At 45.2% G+C, this 23,842-nt stretch overlaps 1 protein-coding gene and 1 long non-coding RNA gene across 4 annotated transcripts in view; one reads left to right on the top strand and one right to left on the bottom strand.

Moving 5' to 3' along the window:
• Window positions 1-23,842, bottom strand: part of LOC147009723 (protein sidekick-2-like) — a 956,293-nt gene that overhangs the window by 120,600 nt on the left and 811,851 nt on the right. The window contains exons 27-31 of the mRNA XM_085861602.1: window positions 20,307-20,496; window positions 20,030-20,128; window positions 15,668-15,862; window positions 3,410-3,614; window positions 666-769 (exon numbers count right to left, since the gene is read on the bottom strand). Of these exons, the coding sequence (XP_085717728.1) occupies window positions 666-769; window positions 3,410-3,614; window positions 15,668-15,862; window positions 20,030-20,128; window positions 20,307-20,496 (793 nt within the window). The remainder of the gene's footprint in view (window positions 1-665; window positions 770-3,409; window positions 3,615-15,667; window positions 15,863-20,029; window positions 20,129-20,306; window positions 20,497-23,842) is intronic.
• The window catches only part of LOC147009725 (uncharacterized), a 138,459-nt gene that overhangs the window by 103,432 nt on the left and 11,185 nt on the right, over window positions 1-23,842 (top strand). For 2 of the 3 annotated variants that reach the window (XR_015052791.1, XR_015052789.1), the window contains exon 2: window positions 3,419-3,599. This is a non-coding gene — a long non-coding RNA (uncharacterized LOC147009725). Of the gene's footprint in view, window positions 1-3,418; window positions 3,600-11,895; window positions 12,037-23,842 lie in introns of all 3 variants that reach the window. The other variant, XR_015052790.1, reaches the window with a different exon arrangement.

Genomic DNA, 23,842 nt, shown 5'->3' with positions numbered 1-23,842 from the left:
TGAAGATAATTTGACTGGAAAGCTTTAACTAATTAAGAGCAAGGATAGTGCTGTTCATTAGACCTTCCTGACTATTTTGGGGGCCATTTGTTTATTGGAAGAAGAACAGTAAATATTATTAGTCGAGGGAGACAAAACAGAGGCAACAAGAACGTCACTCAGGTGAGTGAGTACCTCTGCCAGGCTGAACAGTTTATGTTTTGTATCCAACTGAAAGAGCAGATCTGGATCTGGACCTGAACAAAATCGAATTGGCTTGTTATTGTCACCTACCCAACTCATCCACCAAGTTCAGTCCGAATCCGTCCACAGCTTTGAGAGATATCATGCCATATATAGTTTTTGGCCCGACCTCTCAATGGTGAAGAATCCCATTAAAAATCTGGTATTCAGATCCAGATCTTCAGTAAAATAGAATCAATTTGTCCTTGTCACATACCCAACTTGTCCACCAAAGTTCATCCGAATCTGTCTTTAACTTTTTGAGATATCCTGCTCATAGACAGACAGACAGACAGACGGACAGGGGTGAAAACATAACCTCCATCTACCTTTGGTGGCAGAAGCAATAAAGAGGTTAGAGAAGAGAGGGGAGAGTCGTAAAAGCAGTGTGTTTTGTGATCCTCTGGTTGTGCGGTCAAAGGGTGCACTGGATGTCCATATACCTGCCTGCAGCGTGGTGGCGATGGTGGATGGCTCACTCCATGGACTCATTCCTACGTCGTTTGTCGAGGAGATACGAAATCGGTACGACGTGAAAGGTTTCAGCCTATATCAGGGTGGGGGAGTTGATAAAGTGCATATAGAGCAAGGATAGCACTGTGTATTGCTGACAACATATGGTATCGCTGACAACATGATCAAAATAATTATTACTCCAAAAGTAATTGTGCACAATTCTTTCAATGGAAAAGAAACAACAATTTTTTATGGCAAATTTATTCTACCTGTTAAGGTCTCAAAACATTCTACCTGTAGTGTGAGGAATGATAAAGATTCACATTTGTTATAATGACCACACTACTTGAATCATCATTTCGTGTGCAGCACATGGCTGCATTTGCATCATTGCTGGGAGCGTGGCTGTGCCGATGATGCAGTGCCCCCTGTAGGTTACAGGGGGAATGTGTAACTTGTTCAGGGTGTCGGCGATAACTCGCTTCCTCTTCACAAAAGACACCGTGCAATCTTTAATGTATGAGTGCTGGACGAAAAGCCATGAGCATCAGTGGATTCCACACGTTTGTGCCGAATATAGTAGACCACGAGTTATTAGAGACATCTATCCATCTATCCATCTATCCACTCCAATATAAACACAGGCTTGGCGCAGGCACACCACTGGTGTTCTCACACTCCATTGTGACAAAATGGCTGTCAAGGACATATTGTTTTGCCAACGTGCAGTGATTGAATTACTCATGAAAGAGAACAACTCAGCTGCAGATATCTACGTCCAATTGAGACAGGTGTATGGAGATGCCCGCATGGGTGCGGGCAGTGTCAGAAGGTGGGTGATACACTTTAAAGACAGAAACACGGAAACACGGACATCACCGATCAGCCAGGCTGTCGTCGACTGAGGAGCACCTTGATTGAAACTTAATGTGCTCATCATTGAGGACCGAAAGGTGACAGGGAGATCGCAGCGCAGCTTGGCATTGGAGACCATGCCGAAAAAGGAATGACACCGACCAACTGTGACATCACAGTTGCTTCAACGACATACTGTGGAGGGTGATGACTGCCTGTTCCATATCGTGACTGGTGATGAAAGCTGGTTCCATCATTTTGACCCAGAAACCAAGTAGCAAAGAATGGAATAGCATCACTCCATACCCTTGAAAGATCACATGAGAGGCCAGCACTATGACAATGACTAGGCAGTCCAGATAGCTGCGCGTAGCTCGTTGTGAAGTGTTGGAATGGACTTCTACTGCAGCGAGATTTTTAAGCTCGTGCAGCACTGGAAGAAATGTGTGGATCATTCTGGAGACTAGAAGTCATGTGGTATGTCGAGCTACGATTGACAATATCAGTTTTCTTGCATGTACCTTTGTTTTATCGTACAATAAACGTGTTCATGACTCTTGGTACGGCCCTAGCTGCTAGCTGACAAGATAACCAGCTTAATGTCCATCTGAAGGTGAGCGCATTGAATCATCTTGAATGCAAAGCACAAGAACGATAGTAATTATAGCCATGTCAAGATTCAAACCCAGGTTAGACAGCTCTGAGACCAGTGAACATACATCTAAACTATGCTGTTTTCCCCCATTGTTTGCAGGAAATTAAAGGAAATACACTTTCAAAAATCATTTGCATATGAACTGTCACAGCGGAAAGAATGTGAAGCATTTTAAGGAAAGATCTAAATAATAGTTATCAGAGCTCGAAGAGTTATTGCCTCCATGTAGATCGATGGAGCACATGAGCTTGTTTCACTGACAAGCTGACAAAAGGATAATGATATCCTTTTCTTTGCGCAATACTTTTCTTGGCATCGCCTCTGTTGTTGATCTTCTTGGCGGCATAAAACCAAACTGTTTGTTGTCAATATTTACAACTTTTCTTTGTCGTCTTTCAACCACCTTTTCAAAAGCTTTCAATGCCTGCTCAATTAGTTAAAGTCCTCTGTAAGATTAACACAATAAGGGGCCTCCCTTCACCTTGAAAAAGGCACAATGATGCAATTTGCCCAATATTCAGGAATGATTCCTTCTCAGACATTTCTTCACAACTTTGTCATCCATTTGATTCCGACATCCTTTACAATTTTGACGAAGAATCCAGTTGGACCCATTGCCTTTCCTTTCCTTGAACTTCTTCACATCTCTCCTGTTCTGGAAGTTAATCGACAGAGAAATTCCATTCACCTGCCAACCTGCACCAGAGAACCTTGGCACAAGCCAACTTGTTTCTTAGTGGTGGAAAAATTCCATTGAACTATCAATCCGTAACAGAAAAGTTATCGTTCAATTATAAAATCCAGTTTAAACCAGTTAAAACAACTGAATTTTCATTGTTAAACTACTATACCTTAAAAATGAGTAATCATTTTATTGTACACTGTGTAATTCCTTATTGTTCTCTTTAATAAGGTTATAACAAGACCTGAAAGCTCATTAAAAAAAACATTATTCAGATTGTCTTTTGAACATTAATCAACACAGAATTGCTAATTTTATAGGACTGATAAAAAGGTCTCGATGGTAAAAAGGAAGTGTGTGTGTGTGTGTGTGTGTGTGTGTGTGTGTGTGTGTGTGTGTGTGTGTGTGTGTGTGTGTGTGTGTGTGTGTGTGTTATGCAAACATGGGCCTGTGACTTAATTCAATGAAATGTAAAATTATAGAGCAGTGTCTAAGCATAAGTGCAATGGTGCATCAGTTATGATTGCCATGTTTTCTACCGATCCAAGGTGTACGAAGTGAGACCGGGAGGAAGCGAGGGTGCCACTGCTTCCCAACGTGGATCTCCGGGAAGAATTCTTGCTTGCACTGTGTAATAGCGCAACGGAGCTGAGTGGTCACTGCCTGGAGTCCATGTCAGCGTGACACTTCGTGCAGCCACGCCAGCCCGAGGTACTGATGGTTTACCAGGTGGGTCTGGTCGTGCTTGAGGACAGAGAAAAAGAGAAAAAGAGAAAAAGAGAGAGAGAGAGAGAGAGAGAGAGAGAGAGAGAGAGAGAGAGAGAGAGAGAGAGAGAGAGAGAGAGAGAGAGAGAGAGAGAGAGAGAGAGAGAGAGAGAGAGAGAGAGAGAGAGAGATTGGGGAGAGAGAGAGAGAGAGAGAGATTGGAGAGATTGGAGAGAGAGAGAGAGAGATTGGAGAGAGAGAGAGAGACAGAGAGAGAGAGAGAGAGAGAGAGGCTGGAGAGAGAGAGAGAGAGAGAGAGAGAGAGAGAGAGAGAGAGAGAGAGAGAGAGAGAGAGAGAGAGAGAGAGAGAGAGAGAGAGAGAGAGAGAGATAGAGATAGAGATAGAGATAGAGATAGAGAGATTGGGAGATTGGGAGATTGGGAGATAGAGATAGAGATAGAGATAGAGATAGAGATTGGGAGATTGGGAGATTGGGAGATTGGGAGATTGAGATAGAGAGATAGAGAGATAGAGAGATAGAGAGATAGAGAGATAGAGAGATAGAGAGATAGAGAGATAGAGAGATAGAGAGATAGAGAGATAGAGAGATAGAGAGATAGAGAGATAGAGAGATAGAGAGATAGAGAGATAGAGAGATAGAGAGAGAGAGAGAGAGAGAGAGAGAGAGAGAGAGAGAGAGAGAGAGAGAGAGAGAGAGAGAGAGAGAGAGAGAGAGAGAGAGAGAGAGAGAGAGAGAGAGAGAGAGAGAGAGAGAGAGAGAGAGAGAGAGAGAGAGAGAGCATTTTTAGTTTTCACAACAATAACTCTTTGGCTGCGGCTCGTATTCATCTAAAATGTCAACTATCAATTTCACGTGCAGTCCCCACTTAAAAATTTCCCAACCCAGCACTATTCAGCTCAATAAATTGGTAATAGGAAAATTATTTGTCCCGACTTATCCTGAATCCACTCAGCCCAAAATTTCCAGAGTGGAAAAGGGATCTTGAGGCCTAATAAGTCTGCAGAGCATGCCAGAAAAAATGGATGTTATTTATGATCAATATCTTCTTTAAACAACACCAAAAAAAACTTTTGTCCAAATGTGAATAATACACATTAATTAGTCTGTGAATTCCCCAGTTTGTTCTATAATGGCACCTGTCAAGGCTATGTTGGGCAGCAAGTGAACAGTCAGTGGTTAGAAAGGTATATATTTACAAATTATACATATTGTTACGAATTCGTGCCCGCCGGCATGCGATCGGCCGCGTAACTCCAATCGCAACCGCGTCGCCCACCTGACGGACAATTCAGTCATGACCCTCCTGGAACTACCGCCAGGAACCAGTCACGGCTGGGGGTTTAACCTCACCACAGCCCAGTCCGCATCCTACCCGCGCGAAATAGGGTGAATCGCCGAATGTCGATATACCGAAGTACCCGCGCGGGTAACCTACCGAGGGGCTACACCGCGCCGCAGGTCAGCCTGGGACACGAACCGCTTAAGCGGTCCGTTCCGTACTACAGTGATAACTGAGCGGTGTTATCGCCGACCTCGACGGATCCGATTCTCTTTACCGGGCGTTCAAAACTCACTACTCATTCAACGATGCAAGATGGCTTTTCAAAAGGGAAATAGGACATGACGAACGGGGTGCATTGCACACAAGGACATTTATTCACTATACAGCACAACACAAGCAAGGGCAGTCATGCAATATACAAGCAACAAATAGAATGCAAAAGCAATACGACCGACTATAATTATTATTTACAAGCACAGTCGCTTACACAGGTTTTAACTGAGGGGACACGACGCCACAGCATGCATACCAAAACAAAAGAAACCCCCCTCACAGGCAAGGGGGTAGACGGGGTCCGTAGACGTTTATGGTCGTGGGCCGTGGATGACTGAAAAGGCCTACGAGACCGTGCAGGTTACCTGCCCCCCGTTTAGTGGTCGTCAAGTCCCTCTCCCACGACCATCAGCGTGGTCGCGCCTGGTTCCGGGCCTCCCACTCGGCCGGCGAACCCTCTCCGGCACCGCTCGTCCAGACGTGCAGGTCCAGCACACAACCGGCTCTGCTGCGCCTTCCGACCGTGTCTCCACCAACTGGCCGCTCACAGGGCCACGAGCGCAGGAACCAAAAGAGAAGAGAGAAGAGGCGAGCCTCGAGCATGAACCAAGAAGAAGCGTAATGGATCACAGGGCGAGAGCATGAACCAAGAAGAGAGGCAGAGCGAGGCCCCAAGGGGTGAGCAGCACCACGAGACCAAGAACGAGAGCCCGCGAGCCTCGTGCACGCCCGCCCTTTATAACGCAAGGCTCCGCCCTTTGCCCCACCCCACTTCTGGCTCCACCTCCCTTTGAGAAGCTTCCCGAAAAGGGGCGTTCCTCACTCCCGACCGCCTCACGCCATGCATCCACCAATCGGGAGAGAGCTGCCCCACCCCTTTCCTTCACACCAAGCGCGGGGTATTCAGGCGGAAGAAAAATCCATGCATTCATCGAGGCATTTCCTTGTTGTTTCCCTCCTTGCGTTCTCGACGCTTTCCAACGCGGAAACCGTCATAGCGTGGTCCGTGGAGGATGGCGTTCGTAAGCGGGCGTAGTGGCGAAGATGGTGGTGGTTGTTGTGTGGAGGTTTGTTGCTTGCTTGGCGTTGTGACGTACTTGGTGGCGGTTGTTGTTTGCGTGGTTCAAAATAACGATAGATAAAGAAAAACGGCTATCTCAAAGAGTCGCAGCCCGGCGAACACGAACAAAACCCTCTAAACAATGGGGTGGGGGGGGGGAACCTATCTGCACATAAACTTACCGGGATAACTGATCGAAGGAACCTTTATGATGTATTGCGAATTTCCACAGACGTAACAATATATATGTATATAAACACTGATGAGCCAAAACATCTTGTGTACTTCACTGACAGGTGAAGTGATTAACATTGATTATCCTGCTATAATGGCACCTGTCCATGGGGTGGATTATATTCGGCAGCAAGTGAACAGTCAGTTCTTGAAGTTGATGTGTTGGATGCAGGATAAATGGGCAGGAGTAAAGACCTGAGCGACTTTGACAAGAACCAAATTGTTATGGCCAGACGACTGGATCAGAGCATCTCTGAAACGGCAAGGCTTGTGGGGTGCTCCCGGTCAGCAGTGGTGAGTACCTACTGACACTGGTCCGAGGAGGGACAAACCACAAACCGGCGACAGGGTGTTGGGTGCCCAAGGCTCATCGATGCGCGAGGGCAATGAAGGCTATCCCATCTGGTCCAAACCGAGAGAAGATCTACTGGGGCATGTCACAGAAAATTTTAATGATGGTCACGGGAGGAATGTATCACAATCCACAGTGCATCGCACTCTGCTGTGTATGGGGCTGCGTAACCGCAGACCGGTCAGAGTGCCCATGATGACCCCTGTCCACCGTTGAAAGCACCTACAATGGGCACACGAGTGTCGGAACTGGAACTTGGAGCACTGGAAGAAGGTCGCCTGGTTCGATGAGTCCCATTTTCTTTTATATCACGTGGATGGCCGTGTACGTGTGCGTCGTTTACCTGGGCAAGTGATGGCACCAGGATGCACTCTGGGAAGACGACAAGCCGGTGGAGGAAGTGTGATGCTCTGGGCAATGTTCTGCTGGGAACGCTGGGTCGGGCCATTCATGTGGACGTCAATTTGACACGTGTCACCTACCCAAACATTGTTGCAGACCAGGTACATCCTTTCATGGCAATGGTATTCCCTGATGGCACCTCGCCACTTACAGGACTTGAAGTATCCGTTGCTAATGTTTTGGTGCCAGATACCGCAGGACACCTTCAGGGGTCTTGTGGAGTCCATGCCTCGGTGGGTCGGCACTGTTTTGGCCGCACAAGTAGGACCAACTGCATATTAGGCAGGTGGTCATAATGTTTTGGCTCATCAGTGTGTATATAAATATATATCTTCTTCTTCTTCTTTCGGCTGCTCCCATTAGGGGTCACCACAGCAGATCATCCGTTATGATCCGCATAATGATTTGGCACAGGTTTTACGCTGGATGCCCTTCCTGACGCAACCCTGGTCACCTCTTACGACACAGGGATATGGTACACCTATTCTAACCGGGGCATACACCAGGCCCAGTACACTGGTACCCAGTACACTGGTATCAATATACACACACACACACACACACACACACACACACACACTACAAAGCATGAAGAACACCAACGTAATATTGAGTTGCACCCTCTTTTGCCCTTAGAACAGCCTCAATTTGTTGGGGGCATGGACTCCACAAGGTGTCGAAATCGTTCCACAGGGATGTTGGCCGATGTTGACTCCAATGCTTCCCACAGTTGTGTCAAGTTGGTCAGGTCAGGTCAGGTATGGGAGCATGTGCCAGAACAGCACGTCGCTGCGTCCACTTTCTGCCGGTACTCCAGGGGCCTCCGTCTGGCCATCCCCCAGGCAGATGCCAGGCCCATCCCCATCTCCTTGAGATGATGGTCAACCTGTTGCAACCATGAGGCACGTGGTCGACCCACTGGCCTCCTCCACTCATGAGACTCCCTCGCTGAGAGAATCTGGTGAGCAGGATCAGAGTCAGGAAAACGAGCCACATGTCCATACAACCGCAACTGACGCTCACGGACGATGCAGGTAACAAATCTCATCCGAGTCTCTCTCAGCAACCGTTCGTTGGACACAAAATCCGACCAGCGATAGCCAAGGATTCTCCGAAGAGACCTGGTACCAAAGGAATTAAGTCTCCGTCTCAGATCCTTGGTCAGAGTCCAAGTCTCGCACCCATAGAGCAAGACTGGAAGTACCAAGGACCTGAAGACTCGGACTTTCGTCCTCCCGCACAGGTACCGGCAGCGCCACACCCCATGATCCAGTGAATCCATGACTCCCCAGGCCCGACCCAGACGTCTATTGACCTCTGACTCGCAGCCAGCAGAGACATGAATATCACTGCCAAGGTAAGTGAATCTCTCCACGACCTCAACATCCTCACCACAAACAGACACAGACAGGACAGCAGCATCCAAGATGTCACCGAAAGCCTGGATCTTAGTTTTGACCCAAGAAACCCGTAATCCCAACAGCTCCGACTCCTCATTCAGCACCTCGAGGGCCCCCAAGAGGATGTCTAAAGTCTCCGCAAAGATGACTGCATCATCTGCAAAGTCAAGGTCCGAGATCTTGACATTCCCAAATGACGCACCGCAACTTGATCTCTCCGACATCCTCCCTAGAATCCAGTCCATACAAGTGCTGAAAAGTGTGGGGGCAAGTACACATCCCTGACGAACTCCAGTAACAACTGGAAATAAGTCAGAGGCGGTACCACCACACTTCACAGCACTCTCAGTACCAGAGTAGAGTTCAGACATCAGATCGATCAGTTTTGGTGGCACCCCACGAAGACCAAGAATCCTCCAGAGGACATCCCGATTCACTGAATCGAACGCTTTACAGAGATCAACATAAGCTGCAAGCAGCCCCTGCCGAAACTCTCGTCTGCGTTCGGTGAGGACACGAAGTGCAAGGATACGGTCAATCGTTGACCTCTTTGGTGTAAAGCCTGACTGCTCTGGACGCTGGTGCTCAAGCAGATGGTGGCGAACCCCATCGAGAATTATCCGAGCAAAGACCTTGCCCGGCACTGAGAGCAGCGTCACCCCTCGGTAGTTGTTGCAGTATTGGCGATCACCCTTCCCTTTCCAGAGAGGGACAACAAGGCCCCTCTTCCAGTCAGTTCGGATGATGCCTGTGTTCCAGGCAGAGTACAAAACTGCATGCAACGACACGAGTGCAACATTTCCACCAGCCTTGAGAAGTTTGGCATGGATGCCACAGATCCCTGGAGCTTTGCCCCGTTTCAACTGGTTCACCGCAGCCCGTGTTTCCACAAGCGTAGGTGGACCACAGTTGATTCGAGGGTCAGCAACAGGGATTGTAACACCCTTGACGTCCAACTCGACAGTTGGGGGATCAGCCTGGTACAACCGCTCAAAGTAACCGGCCCAGCGGGCCTTCAGTTCAGACTCCTCTGTCAAGAGCCTACCACTCTCTGCTCGAACTGCAGTGCTCCGAGGGATGGGCTTGGATGAACGTAATGCGCGAATTCCCCTGTAAGCGGGACGAGAATCACCTGTCCACAGGTGATGCTCTACCCCCTCACAGATTCCTCGCACATAGGCCTCCTTGTCCACCCTCAGTGCACGTACAGTTTTACGCCTCAGCTCCCTGAACAGCTCAGCTCTGCCATTCAGCCTGGCCCTGCGACTCTGGTCAATGGTATCCAGTGTCCCTTGAGAGACAAAATTCTTCTTTGCCCTGCGGTGAGCTCCAAGGCATCCACCGGCAACATCAAGGACAGTGGTCTTGAAGGCGCTCCACAACTCTTCAGGACCCCCCAAAGCACCCAGACCCCCCAAATCCCCACTCAGCCTGTTCGCAAACTCCTCAGCTACTCTCTCATCCCTGAGCTTGGCAACATCCAGCCTAGGCTGGGATGGTACCATTCTCCAGGATTTAAGGTGCAGCTTTAGAGTTGCTACAACAAGCCTGTGGTCAGTATTGAGGAACTGAGCACTCCGGTAGACCCTGCAGTTCTGGATCATCCTCCAACGACCGTCAATGAGGACATGGTCAATCTCCTTTGCCACACCGCCAGCGTTGGAATACCAAGTCCAGCGATGAGCTTGTGGGCGCTGAAACCATGAACCAGCCACCCTAAGTCCATGACTTCTTGCAAAGTCAAGGAACTTAGTGCCATTCTGGTTCATAGTTCCTGACCCATGGGGACCAACACACACCTCATAACCATCCCTATCAGTTCCAGTCGATGCATTGAAATCCCCCAAGACTAGAAGTGTATCTCGTCTGGGGCACTGATCAACCACAGACTCGAGTGTGGCGTAGAATGTGTCCTTCACGGTGAGATCACTCGCCTCAGTCGGAGCATAAACAGAGACCAGGGAAATGACACCTAAGGAGTGACGAATCCTTAATCTCATAATACGCTCGTTGACCGGTGTTACCTCAATTATCATTGGGGTCAGCTTATTGGACACAGCTACAGCAACTCCTTGGGTATGGTGACCATCAGAGCGACCAGACCAATAGTAGGTGTAACCACCCACCATTATCTCGCCGCAATCTGGTCTCCGAACCTCAGAGAGAGCTGCAATCCCGATGTCCAAACGCTTGAGCTCAGATGATAACAGAGACAGGTGATCATCCTCTCTTAGGGATAGGACATTCCAGGCACCCACCTGAAGGGACCGCCACAGGTTAACCCAAGGAGTCTGCCGTCTGGTGGATGACACCTCAGCACCACTCCGACACACTCTCCCGCAATCTGACCCAGGGATGTTACCCCGTGGTTTCCCTCCTATCAAAGATTGGGGGTCCCGAAGGCTTTGCCCCAATCCCGTCATCCGGTGAGCTGCTCTGCACAGGAGGTACTCCCACGGAGTGGGTTTTCAGATTTTTTTGCGTTTTTGCGTTTTGCGGAATGAAGGGTTTTACGGTGGCCAGAGTGCAAATCCTGCCACCAACCTCCTAATAAGAAGTGACCCAACTGCAGGAGGACGTCCGCAGACACAGTTGGGCACTAGATATGGATGGCCGTTGGCTCACAAGGAGCTCCTCCGCCCTTTGACAGGTTTTGTTTTTAATCCTGCTGGGTGTCCATATCCAAACACCCTCCTCACCAGAAAACCTGGTGGAGGAAACGGTTTAGTCGCCGACAACCCGACCATGGAACAGGTTATTACAGGTTTACATGGTACCTGTAGCAGGTCACAGATCTAACCTGACCTGTCAAGTTGGCTGGTCGTGGATCTCTACTCCGAATAGCTTGTTCCATCTCATCACACAGATGCTCAGTTGGATTGTGGTCTGGTTACTGGGTGGGCTACTGCAGTTAGCTGAATTCACTGTTATGTTTGTGGAACCATTCCTGGACAATCCTTTCCTCGTGGCATGGGACATTATCCTGCTGAAGAAATCCATTTGCAGGTGGATACACTGTTGCCATGAAGGGATGCACCTGATTGGTTGGCAATGATGTTCAGATATCCTGTGGCATTCAAATGTTTCTCCACTTTTATCAGGGGTCAAACGTGTGCCATGACAACACACACCACACCATCACACCACCACCACCAGCCTGCATTGACACACACCACCACCACCACCACCACCACCACCACCACCACCACCAGCCTGCAATGTTGGAAGGATGGATGCATGAGGATGGATGCATAAACTCATGTGGTTTTCTCCATACCCGAATCCTCCCACCAGCGTGAAACAGCAGGAACCGGGATTCATCAGACCAGGCAATGTTTTTATTCCTTCGCCCACTGCAAGCGCAGGTTCTGGTTTTTTGCTGAAAGAAGTGGATCTCTGTACGGTTGTCGGCTGCCATACCCCATTCGTGTCAAGGTAGATGAGTTGTACATTATCGTATGGGTCTTTCGGCACCAATGTTTTACTATCAGTTGACTAATTGTAGCCCGTCTGTAGCTCTGTACAATTCGTGTCAGCTTCCTTTGTCCTCTTTCATCAATGAGCTGTTTTCAACCACTGGCCTCCCGTTGGCTGGATGTCCTTTGGGTGGTGGACCATTCTTGATACACATGTGAAATTGTTGAGTGTGAAAAATCCAGCAGCGTTGCAGTTCTTGACACACTCAAACTGGTGCACCTGGTACCTACCACCACACCCTGTTCAAAGGCACTTAAATCTTTAGTCTTGCCCATTCACCCTCTGGCACACTACACAATCCTTGTCTCAAGGCTTTAAAATCATTCTTTAACCTGTCTCCTCCCCTTCATTTTCAATGATTGAAGTGAATTTAACTGGTGCAATAAATAAGGGATCATAGCTTTCAGCTGGATTCACCTGATCAGTCAATTTCATTGAAAAAGCAGGTGTTCATGATGTTTTGTATACTGAGTGTATGTATATATATATATGTATATATATATATATAGATATATATATATATATATATATATATATATATATATATATATATATATATATATATGTGAACACACACACACACACACATGAGATTTTTTATCCAGATACGTATATTAGAAAATAAATTTTAGAACGAATGTATTTCTCGAGTCGTCGAGATAAGTAGGTCATATAGTGCAAATCAAAATGGATGATATTCCAAAATGAACAGGGTGACATAATTAACCTTTTCACACAACTTTCTAACACCTAAAACTGAAGTTTTTGGCCTAATGATTCATCATCAAGTCAGTTCTGAGGAGAGATTGTTGGAAGTTTGCCTTACCCTTAAGGTGGAGTTCCAATTCAAGATGGCGGATCATTAAAATAAACTGGGTTTGTGTTGTGATCAAGAATGAACTTCACAGGGAAGAAAAGGGGAAGAAAATTCACAGGTATTGTCAATTGAAAACTTCGACTTGGAGGAAAGAGTTGGAGCCGGGATAAACAAAGATGTTGCTGTTGATGAAAATAATTCAGAAATATATATAATATATATATATATATATATATATATATATATATATATATATATATATATATATATATATATATATATGTATGAAGGCATTGCCATATAAATAGAGAAGGGCCAAAGTGATCTTGCCAAAACCAGTTCTATATTGTCTATCTCTTTTTTGCCCGTTCATTGAGAACTCCACATCGAGGGATGACATGGGAAAAAAATGACCGCCCATTCAAATGTTACCACTAACAGCTAAATTACCACCACACCAGATAGCTAAATCGCTCATTTGTACTTCTTCTTTTGTTTCTTACCCTCTCTAAACAATATAAACCTGCAGCCCGACGTACCTCAACAACTGCTGAAGCCATGATGGCGATTCCAATGCGAGGACTTTACTTTGTCTCTGGGCTTGTGCACACAATCCAAAACTTAAAAATATAACAATAATCATTGTATTATTTGGAAAATTAATTGAATGTAAATATGGACTCAACCAAACCAGGCAATTATCGTGGGGGGCGGGGGGGGGGAGATGGACAAAACCATGACAAAAGAGATACATATCCAAACAAGCCGGTAGGCGGACATGGGTAGTCGGCCGTTGCTAGGCAACGGAGGGGTCCATAGCAACGGTTCTTTCTCACACATAACTAGGACATACCATGAACCTACCATACCAGTTTCATGTATATCTGACTCATAGTCTCTGAGATATAACGAACTTCGGTTTTTTTTATTGTTTTCGACTAGGGTTCATTCAAAGTCTATCTTCTCCGACAGTTTTCATAGGATCCGGCTGGAAATTTTTGACAATATGGCTGAATGTATTTTTGGTTTTCGAAAAAATAATTAATTTTTATGATTTTTCAAAAAATTTAAAAGTCCCATTGCTAAGCAACGGTGGTGTCCATAGCAACGGTTCTCATTTGCACACAACTAGGTCATGGTATGAACCTACTCACCAAGTTTCATCGAAATTGCCATTGTATTAACAGAGCACTGGACCGAACAGAGGGACAGACAGACAAACATATCAATGGAAAAACTGATAATAAGGGTAGAACAAATTTCAAATTATTTTTTTTTTCAACTGGATCGACTACCCAACAATCACCCAAAATCAACTGAAGCAAGAGTTAAAACAATTCAATAACAAAGATGGAATTAATCCATACCAAAATAACAAAATATATAAAACATTAATCTTTTATTATTTTTTAAAACCAAAATCGCATCGACATTTCTGCATATATGGTTAGTCCACACCAAAAGCTAGAATTGAAGGGAGAAGGGGTAGAATGTATCATCAGCCAAATTAAAAAAATATAGATTGATTTAATCCAAACCAAAATAACAAAACATATGAAACATTGTGCATTTTATTATTGAAAAATATTGCAGAAACAAGAAATAAAAACATTTAAAAAAATGTAAAAACATAGAGGGATGAAATCTCAAAAAAAACAGCAACCAAACAGGGTATGAATGACATCACATTACGATTCCACAATACGACACCACAATCCTCATGGATTACCATCACGACATCTTTTGATGTCGTTCCATCACAATCCCACAACAAAAGTAAAATGTCAAAAGATGTTGTGATGGTAATCCATGAGAGGGTTGTGGTGTCATGTTGTGGCATCATAATGTGGTGTCATTCACACCTTGTTTGGTTGTTTTTTTTTTTGAGATTTCATCCCTCTATGTTTTTACATTTTTTTTAATGTTTTTTTTTTTCTTGTTTTTTAAGAAGCATTTGCCAAAAGAAATGTGGAACAATAATTTTTCTTTCAACCAAAAAGGCAGTGTTAATATCTTGACAATGCCGTTTCCTCTAAGATGAACTCTGATTTGCTCCATTCATTACCCTGGAATGGCTCCAGTAGGATCGGGGTGAGGGTGGAGGCATATGTCTCATTTGTACAAAAAACACATTTGCACTTCTCCCAACCTTCTCATATGCCACATGCATGCCACACCTTAACCTTACTACATTATCTTCCTGTACAGGAAAGCACTTCCAGGGAAGGGGCACCACTGACCAGGGAAGGAGCCTTGGAATTCATGCGGCGATAGCAAATGTGCAACATTGTTTGTGGTTTCATTACAGAGGGAAAGGGGGATGGGATGGGGGGGGGCATGCATTGGCTTTATGCTGATGATGGCCAAACAGCTAGAAAACAGTTAGAAACACGACGCCATGTTCCGCACCAGAACTATCATTCCTTTATTAAATCTCACAAGAATAGTGACAAAATCACAACAAAATGGCAGCCCCATATGACTTGTCCACATTATGACATGTGATATCAACACAGTACCTCTCCCCCAGGAAAGCTGCCAATGTACTCATGTTCTCGTTGGTTTATCCTCCTTTAAATATAATAATGCACACATCTATTAGAGCTGCTGCTTATATGTGATAAAATCAATAACCAAGATCTGACCAAACATCAAATTGGGGTTGTGACATAAATAATGTGGATAAGAGCGTGGAAGGGCGGCACACGCACAAACACACACACGCTTTACATGAAGTGATAAGGAATTTAATTTGTATCAAATCAAGCTTACCTCGACTCTCCGTGGTAACTACCACCACCTCTGCTGGATCTCCCCAGCCCACATGGGTCCTGGCAACCATGCGGAACCGATATATCGATTCAGGAATGAGGTCTGAGGTTGTGAATCGACGAGCATCAGCTCCGAGTTGGACTACAGAAAATGCACGGTGGCTGGACACGTCGAGCCAGAAGGAAACTCTGTAGCCTGTATGTGAGAATTTTATTTTTAATGACAAGCATGATCAAGGCAGAGAATGATGCATGTTCCACAAAAACTAAGCTTGAGAGGTGCAGGTGCGAAACCCAATCATAATACCATTGCTTTTAAAAAATGTACAAGATCCTCAATAAGCGACACTATCAGAAACCAAGAAGCTGAGATGTGCTTTCAGGAATTCCATGTTTAGCTTGCTGAGTTATGGTGAACAACTGTTTACCACCTGTCTCCACAAAATGTAACTAGAATAGCACTCGGTAGAGCACATACCTTCGCCACGTAATGCCTGATCCATGAGAACATATCAGGCCCATTAGATTTTTGAAATATCATGCTATATTTCGCTTTCTGGCCCTATCTCTCAATGGTGAAAAATCACTCTAAGAATGAAATAATTCTTGAATCCAGATCCAGATTCAGATCTTCACTAAAATCGAAACAATTTGTCCTTCTCACACACTCAACGTGTCCATCAAGTGTCATCTGAATCCGTAAACAACTTTCTGAGATATCATGGTATATATCGGTTTAGCCCCATCTCTCAGTGGCGAAGAATCACTTAAAAAATTATCCGGATCCAGATCGGGATTCGGATTTTCACCAAAATTAATTAATTCATCCTTGACACACACCCTCCGTGTCCACCAACTTTCATCCTAATCCGTCCACAACTTTTTGACGTATCGTGCTATCGTTTTTGAGACATCGTTTTTAGCCCCATCTCCCAATGGTGAAGAATCACTTAAAAAAATTCTTGTAGTCAGATCCGGATCCAGATCTTTACCAAAATCTAATCAGTTCATCCTTGTCACACACCCAACCTCTCCACAAAATTTCATCCGGATCCGTCCAAAACTTTTTGAGATATCCTGCACACCAACAATCAAACAAGATGTCATGCAGAGCATGATACTTGCAAAATCCATAAAACAAAATTTGATCTCAAAAATAATTGGTGGTTGAATTAAATGACCAAATATGCAACTTCTCTTCAAATTTCAAGTGAATGGGATGAAAATTGTCAATTTTGGAAATTCGGCCTATGTTGACCTTTTGGACGATGTGAACCTCCAAATTAAATGGTCGATGAACTCAGTGACCTGAAATCTAAATCCTCTTCAAATTTCAAGTCCATCGGATTAAAATTGAGGAATTTAGAAATTTCACCGAAGTTGTTGATCTTTGGCCTATGTTTACCTTTTGAACTTTTGACCTCAAGAACAATAGGTTTCTTCCTGATGACAAACTCTACCATGCGATGAAGTTTTATGAAGTTCGGTTTAAAATTGTGACCTGAAGGCGACAGACAGACAAACAGACAAACAGACAGAATAACCAAATCAACTGACCATTTTATCTATCTATCTATCTATCTATCTATTACTAAAACTCTCATCTTGTATGTATGTATGTATGTATGTTCCTGAAATACAGCCAAGACGGTACACGAGAGAGCCAAAATTTTAGGGCCACCTGACTCAACATTCTCCTGCGGTGTGCAGTATCCTGTGGTGTAGCCAGGCTGAGGCAGACGAGGCAGTTGTCTCATCGCTCATTTCCTGAAATATGATCTGGCCTGAGCCCTCTGGCCATTTGAGCTCCCTGGGAGTAAACTATCAAAGCGACCCGGCAGTGGTCTGAATACTCTTATCTCCACTCCTATCACAATACCTAAATAGGACAATACCCCCCCCCCCAATCCCCCCCCTAATATGACACAGGAAAATAAAATTATCCCTATGTTTACTTTCTTAATGTGTTTGCAGGATATCGATCATGAACATCCTTTAACAGATTTGGCCTACCAGATATATACTGTCACAAAACTACAATCACACGATTAGCGCCCCCCCCATCCCTCTCGCAACGCGCACCGTGACATCAACCAAGTTCACCTCTTTTCGCCTCGTCGCTTTTGGACCTCTGGCCCTTGGTATCAAGTGTAGTTCAAATCGGGCAACGAAAAGATAATTAAAAAATCAATTCCCGATTCAGTCAAGTACTCTTCGGGATAATTTGATCAATGCAAACAACCTCAGCGGTATAGTTCGCTGGAGCTATCTCTGTTTTTTTGAAATGATTTTTTAATCAACCGCTGTCACAACGGGAACCCAACGGGTTCACGGTTCATCTAGTGTTCTTTAAAAATCTTCGATTTTGCAAGTTCGAAACAAACAGAGAAGGGTGAAAACATAACCTCCTTCACTTTCGGTGGCGGAGGTAATTATAAGATCCTGGTCCAGATCTTCAACAAAATTGAATCAATTCTTCCTTGTCACACACCCAATGTGTCCACCAAGTTTTGTCCAAATCTGTCAACTTTTTGAGATATCGTGTTATATATCGGTTTAGCCCTATCTCTCAATGGTGAAGAATCAATTAAAAAATTATAGTAGTTGAATCTTGATCCGGTTCGGGATCTTCACCAAAATATAATCACTTCGTCCTTGTGATACAACCAACCTGCCCACCAAGTTTCATTCGGATCCGTCAACAACTTTATGAGATATCTCTCTCTCACTCACACACACACACACACACACACACACACACACACACACACACACACACACACACACACACACACACACACACACACACACACACACACACACACACACACACACACACACACACACACACACACACACACACACACACACACACACACACACACACACACACACACACACACACACAGTGAAAACATAACCTCCTTCACCTTCGGTGGTGAAGGTAATCATCAGATATCTTGCGAGAACATCACCATCACCTTTTCTGAGCTTCAAGGGCTACGAGGTATCACAGTCATTAAAAATAGCACCGCAAAGCGGGCGTAACCCCTCAGCCCCTTGACGCAAACCAATTTCAAGATGGTGGCCATATTGAAAATCGCAGCACGCCCATTTTGGAAAGGAACCTTCCTCTACTCAACCCCAACACACCCTGCAAAAATGGATCTAATCGGACAAGGCGTTCTCCTCGAAATTGATGGAAACCAATTTAAAGATGGGTGCCGTGGCGGCCACAGTGAAAATCGCAGCATGCTCATTTTGGAAAGGAACCTTTCTCTACTCAACCCCATTATACCTCGCCAGAATAAAATCAATGTGTGACGCAGTTCTCAAGTTCTTGTCCGGAAACCAAATTAAAGATGGCTGCTCTAGCCGCCATATTGGATATCCGATTGCACTGAATATCGAAAGGAACCTTCCTCTAAACACCCCCATTATATCACACAAAAATGAAATCAATAAGTCAAGCCGTTCTCAAGTTATTGTCCGGAAACCAAAATCAAGATGGCTGCCCGAGCCGCCATATTGGATATCACATCGCACTGATTATCGAAAGGAACCTTCCTCTACCCAGCCCCAACACACATTGCAAAATGGATTTAATCGGACAAGGCGTTCTCCCCGAAATCGACGGAAACCAATTTAAAGATGGCTGCCATGGAGGCCACATTGAAAATCGCAGCGCGCCCATTTTCGAAAGGAACCTTTCTCTACTCAAGGCCATTATACCTCGCCAGAATAAAATCAATGTGTGAAGCTGTTCTCAAGTTATTGTCCGGAAACCAAATTAAAGATGGCTGCTCTAGCCGCCATATTGGATATCGCATCACACTGATTATCGAAAGGAACCTTCCTCTACCCAGCCCCAACACACATTGCAAAAATGGATTTAATCGCACAAGGCGTTCTCCTCGAAATCGACGGAAACCAAAAGTTGACAGACGGACGCCCGGATGGACGGACGGACGCCCGGACAACGCATATGACGACAATACCCCTTTTTCAGCCCAATTCGGGCTGAGGGGTAAAAACCAAAATTAATTCGAATGAAAGAGTGATCATGCACGAATAATTTAGAATTTGGTCCAGACATGTCACACCCATCTTCCCTTTGCAAAATATACTGCTGGGTCTTTTACATCCAGAAGTGATTGCAAAAGGAACTGCCAGTTTAATGCCTTCTCCAAAAGATGACATACTTTACCCCTTCGTATGAAAATAAATTCCGGTTAATGAGTAAGGAACAAGATGTTTGCAAAATACGAGTTGAATTTTAAAAACATATTTCTATCATGGTTCCTAAAAAGTGTTACATATGTGTTAAAGTGTTCCAGAGTTGCACTAAACTATGGTTGTGTACCCAGAACGACCCCGTTAGGGTTCTCAGGTGGCTGCCAGGTCATCAACACGGACGTTGGTTGTACCTCCGGGAAGAAGATCATTGTTGGGGGTCCTGGCACTGTGTGGAAACAGACGTTTATGGAGACATTTCAAAAGAGGAAGAGATCTAAAATGACACAGATAAGAAGATGGAAACAAGAAATAAAATTAACAATGGGCCAAGATCCGAGGCAAAGATAGGACAGGAAATTTAGCACCATAAGCAAGATGCCCATGTAAACGTGACAGCAGCCCACCATCATCGTGTGTGCGAATGAGTGCAGTTGATGAGGTTGCTGCTCCATCTCCAGCATGAGTGAATGCCTGCACTTTCACAGTGTACTCCGTGAAGACACGCAGTCCTGTAAGAAGAACACAGCCGGCTGCTGCACCTTGTACTCTTCGAATAGAAGGTGGAAGATTTGTCCCAACTGCTTGGTAGGAGACCTGTGGTGCAATGAAAATGAGAAAAAAAATCCTAATTTCCATTTCAAAATTATTGGTGAACACAAAACATGAAAAGCCACAGATATCTCATCAGATCATGAACCATGCCTTGTATAAAGCGTCGGAGCTGCAGAAGCAGTTTCTATGGCTATTGTTACAATCCTGGATGGGTCGCCACGGCTAGTTTCTATGGCAAGTCCCAAGCGCCTTCACTAACTCGATCACAAACTAGCTGCTTGACACTGAATCAACTCAATCCCATTTTTATCATTTCTCCAAAATCAGGAACAAAACGCCCACAGTAGTCTCGTTGTCAACATGCAAAATTTAAGATAATGTGAACACTACTTCCTGAAACACATCCGACACCCCTCCAAATACATCCTAAAATTTTGTTCGCCCTACATATTTTCACAAGCCTGGTGTTGGCTCAGTGGTTAGGGTGGTGGCTTGGGATCCAAGGGTCCTGAGTTCAAGCCTCATTGCCCACTGAATTACTTCACCAGGGGGCTGACTCAGCCTGCCATCCTTCCGAAGTCGGCAAAATGAGTACCAGCTTGCTGGGGATGATCGAGTCATTCGAGTATTCTGCGTCGGAGTGGCGACCCGTCCAGGATTGTGCCCAATAACCAAGGAAACTGTGTTGGCAGCACCGCCGCTCTGCACAGAGTATGGTTCCAATGGATGGATGGAATGACATATTTTCACCTTGTATCAAATCGACTGCTGAAGTCTTTGCTGCAGTACGTGACTTTCAAAATGACGTTTGAATGTTAACGAGGCTTTTTGCACATACGCTGTGTGTGCATTTTCAGTGACTCGCTTATGATAGTCAGGCACTTTTGACCTGTCATTGCTTGCGCAAAATCTGAAAGTGAAATAGTCTTTTGAAAATAATTTCCAGCATTTAAATGAAAGGTGTGGCCATCTCAAAATGGTTAAAACCATAATTGTTCTCTTCCTGGATACAAATAGAGGACGTACGAGAATTGTCCGTGGTTGAGACAGAGGTGATGATTTCCTATCATTTCCTGTTATTACAATCAAGCGGTTGCAGTGGATATATAAAACAAACGAACAAACAAACAAGCACACAAAAAACACACTTCCCCTTTCAGCAACAGATGCAAAAATCTAGTATAAATTTATCAAGGCCTCAGAACCAAACAAACAATATATTTAAAACAGCCATCAGTGTTCTAGTGGGGCGGCTTAGCCCAAATATTCAAAAGAATTGTGCATTTTGTGATACAAGCACCAAATTTGGCACAAATGTACATTAATATGTTGCGAACATTTTCAGATATTGGGCCACTTGAAATTCTCTCTTTATGTCCGCCATATTGGATTTCAAAATGGCCGCCACTTGAAATCTACATTTGCTATTATCTCTGGACGTAATGCAGCTATTGACTTGATTCTGGTATCTAAATGTATGTTTTTTGGGGCAAGGAATCCAATGGTACCATTTTCAACTTAATATTATCTATCACATTCTGTTATATAATTTTATTTAGAAATTATCTCGGCAAATATTGGATTCAACACAATACTTTGAAAAGAATGTCTAAGTTCTGTAAATAATAATAAAAAAAACTATACTAAATCACGAGTAACAACTCAGACAAGCTCATATATACTGGCAGTCTAAAATATAAATTCACATCAAGTGACTGCAGCAGCACTGTACATCGTGCAACACCGTGCCTACAACCACTACTGTCTGGGAGAAACCAGGGATGCAGAGGACCTTCCGGAGTTTGAAGACTGATGTTGCCAGAGAGGAGAAGACATCCCCCAGTTTCACTATTGGGCAACCGTGCTGGAACTAGAACTGTTGGTTCTAGTGTATGTGCGTTCTCTCAGGCAGGGATCGTTAATGATGTACCTCGATGCTCTGACAGAGCTGGTCCCCTGGTTCCATGCACTGGATCACACCCACTATGCTAGGTGGATACCAGTGCACCTGAAGGACATGGCCAAACTCACCATCAAACACCCAGATGTAGCCAGGAAATTCAGGGAAAGCCACTTCACCGTTCAGAAAACACAGAGGGTGTTCTCTTCAATCCCGATTGACCAGGCACATGAGCAGAATAATGCCTGCATCAAAGGAGACGGTGGAGCAGTTGGGCTCACTGACAACCTTAGTGCCCGACGTCGCTGGATGGTTGCGGGACCAGAAGTTGCCAGGGTGATCGAAGAATTCCAGGATGGGAACCAACACTGGAGACGGCAAACAGCAGACACATGTCATCATGATCAGACGCCAAGTGTACAGGCCTCATTTTTGAAAGATGTTCGCTCTCTCGTCGGTTTCATAGAGGCGATGGGCAACCCATTCGAGGAGGAGAGTCAGGATGTAGTCAAACTGGACACAAAGGAGATCGCAGATCATGCTGCTGTGGAGACCGTGATGAATGCCAAGAGGATTGGCCAAGAGCAGTTCGAGGCTTTCACCAGAGAGTGTCTGTTGGACAGAACAAAGGCAGTGGACGCACCCATTCCTCGTAACAAGCTGAAGGTGTTCAGCACTTCCACTCCAAGAAGCCAGAGCATAGGTCAGCAACAGCTCGCCTCCATCAAGAATGACCGTGAACTCTTCGCACGCCTGTACATTGGTTGCCAGACGAGGGATGGAAACCTTGAGGAGTTCTTTTGTCACGAGAATCAGGCATGTCCTCCTGCATTGTCTGATGGTGGAAGCCTCTGCACCGGTACCAAGAGTGATCTCCTCACATGCTTGAAAGAAGTCTCCAACGCAAAGACAGAGACTCCTGTCATGACCTGTATTGTGCTTGATGGAGCAGCCATCGTCCAGATGCTGAAGCCGGCTGCATCAAAGACCTTTGAAGAGTATGCACAACAGATCTTCATCCCATATATGTCCACAAAGCAGCAAACAGTGTCACGCCTGGATCTGGTCTGGGATGCTTACCTTGCTGATTCACTGAAAGGTAGTACACGTGTAAAGCGGGGACAAGGTGTGCGGAGACATGTGGTGGCTGCCGCAGCCATACCAGGAAACTGGCAGAACTTCCTACGAGTGGACAGCAACAAGACCGAGCTGTTCAGGTTCCTCTCAGCAGCTCTCATGGAATGGTTTGACCAGGAAGACAAGCAACTCGTCATTACTGATGGAGAGGCAGTGCTCAGCGAGCCACTACTGCCAGATCTGACCTCACTCGCCCCATGTAACCATGAAGAAGCTGACACTCGGATGTTACTGCATGCATCTCACGCAGTCCAGCATGGACACCATGCAATACTCATCCGAACTGTAGACACCGATGTTGTGGTGCTGGCAGTGTCCCTGGCACAGGAGTTGCAACCAGAAGACAAACTG

This window comes from Eptatretus burgeri, chromosome 17 (assembly GCF_056783735.1).
Source record: "Eptatretus burgeri isolate ZD-2024b chromosome 17, Ebu_testis_v1, whole genome shotgun sequence".
Lineage (NCBI taxonomy): Eukaryota > Metazoa > Chordata > Myxini > Myxiniformes > Myxinidae > Eptatretus > Eptatretus burgeri.
The sequence above is the reverse complement of the archived record's forward strand: the minus strand, read 5'-3'. Positions and strand labels throughout refer to the sequence as shown.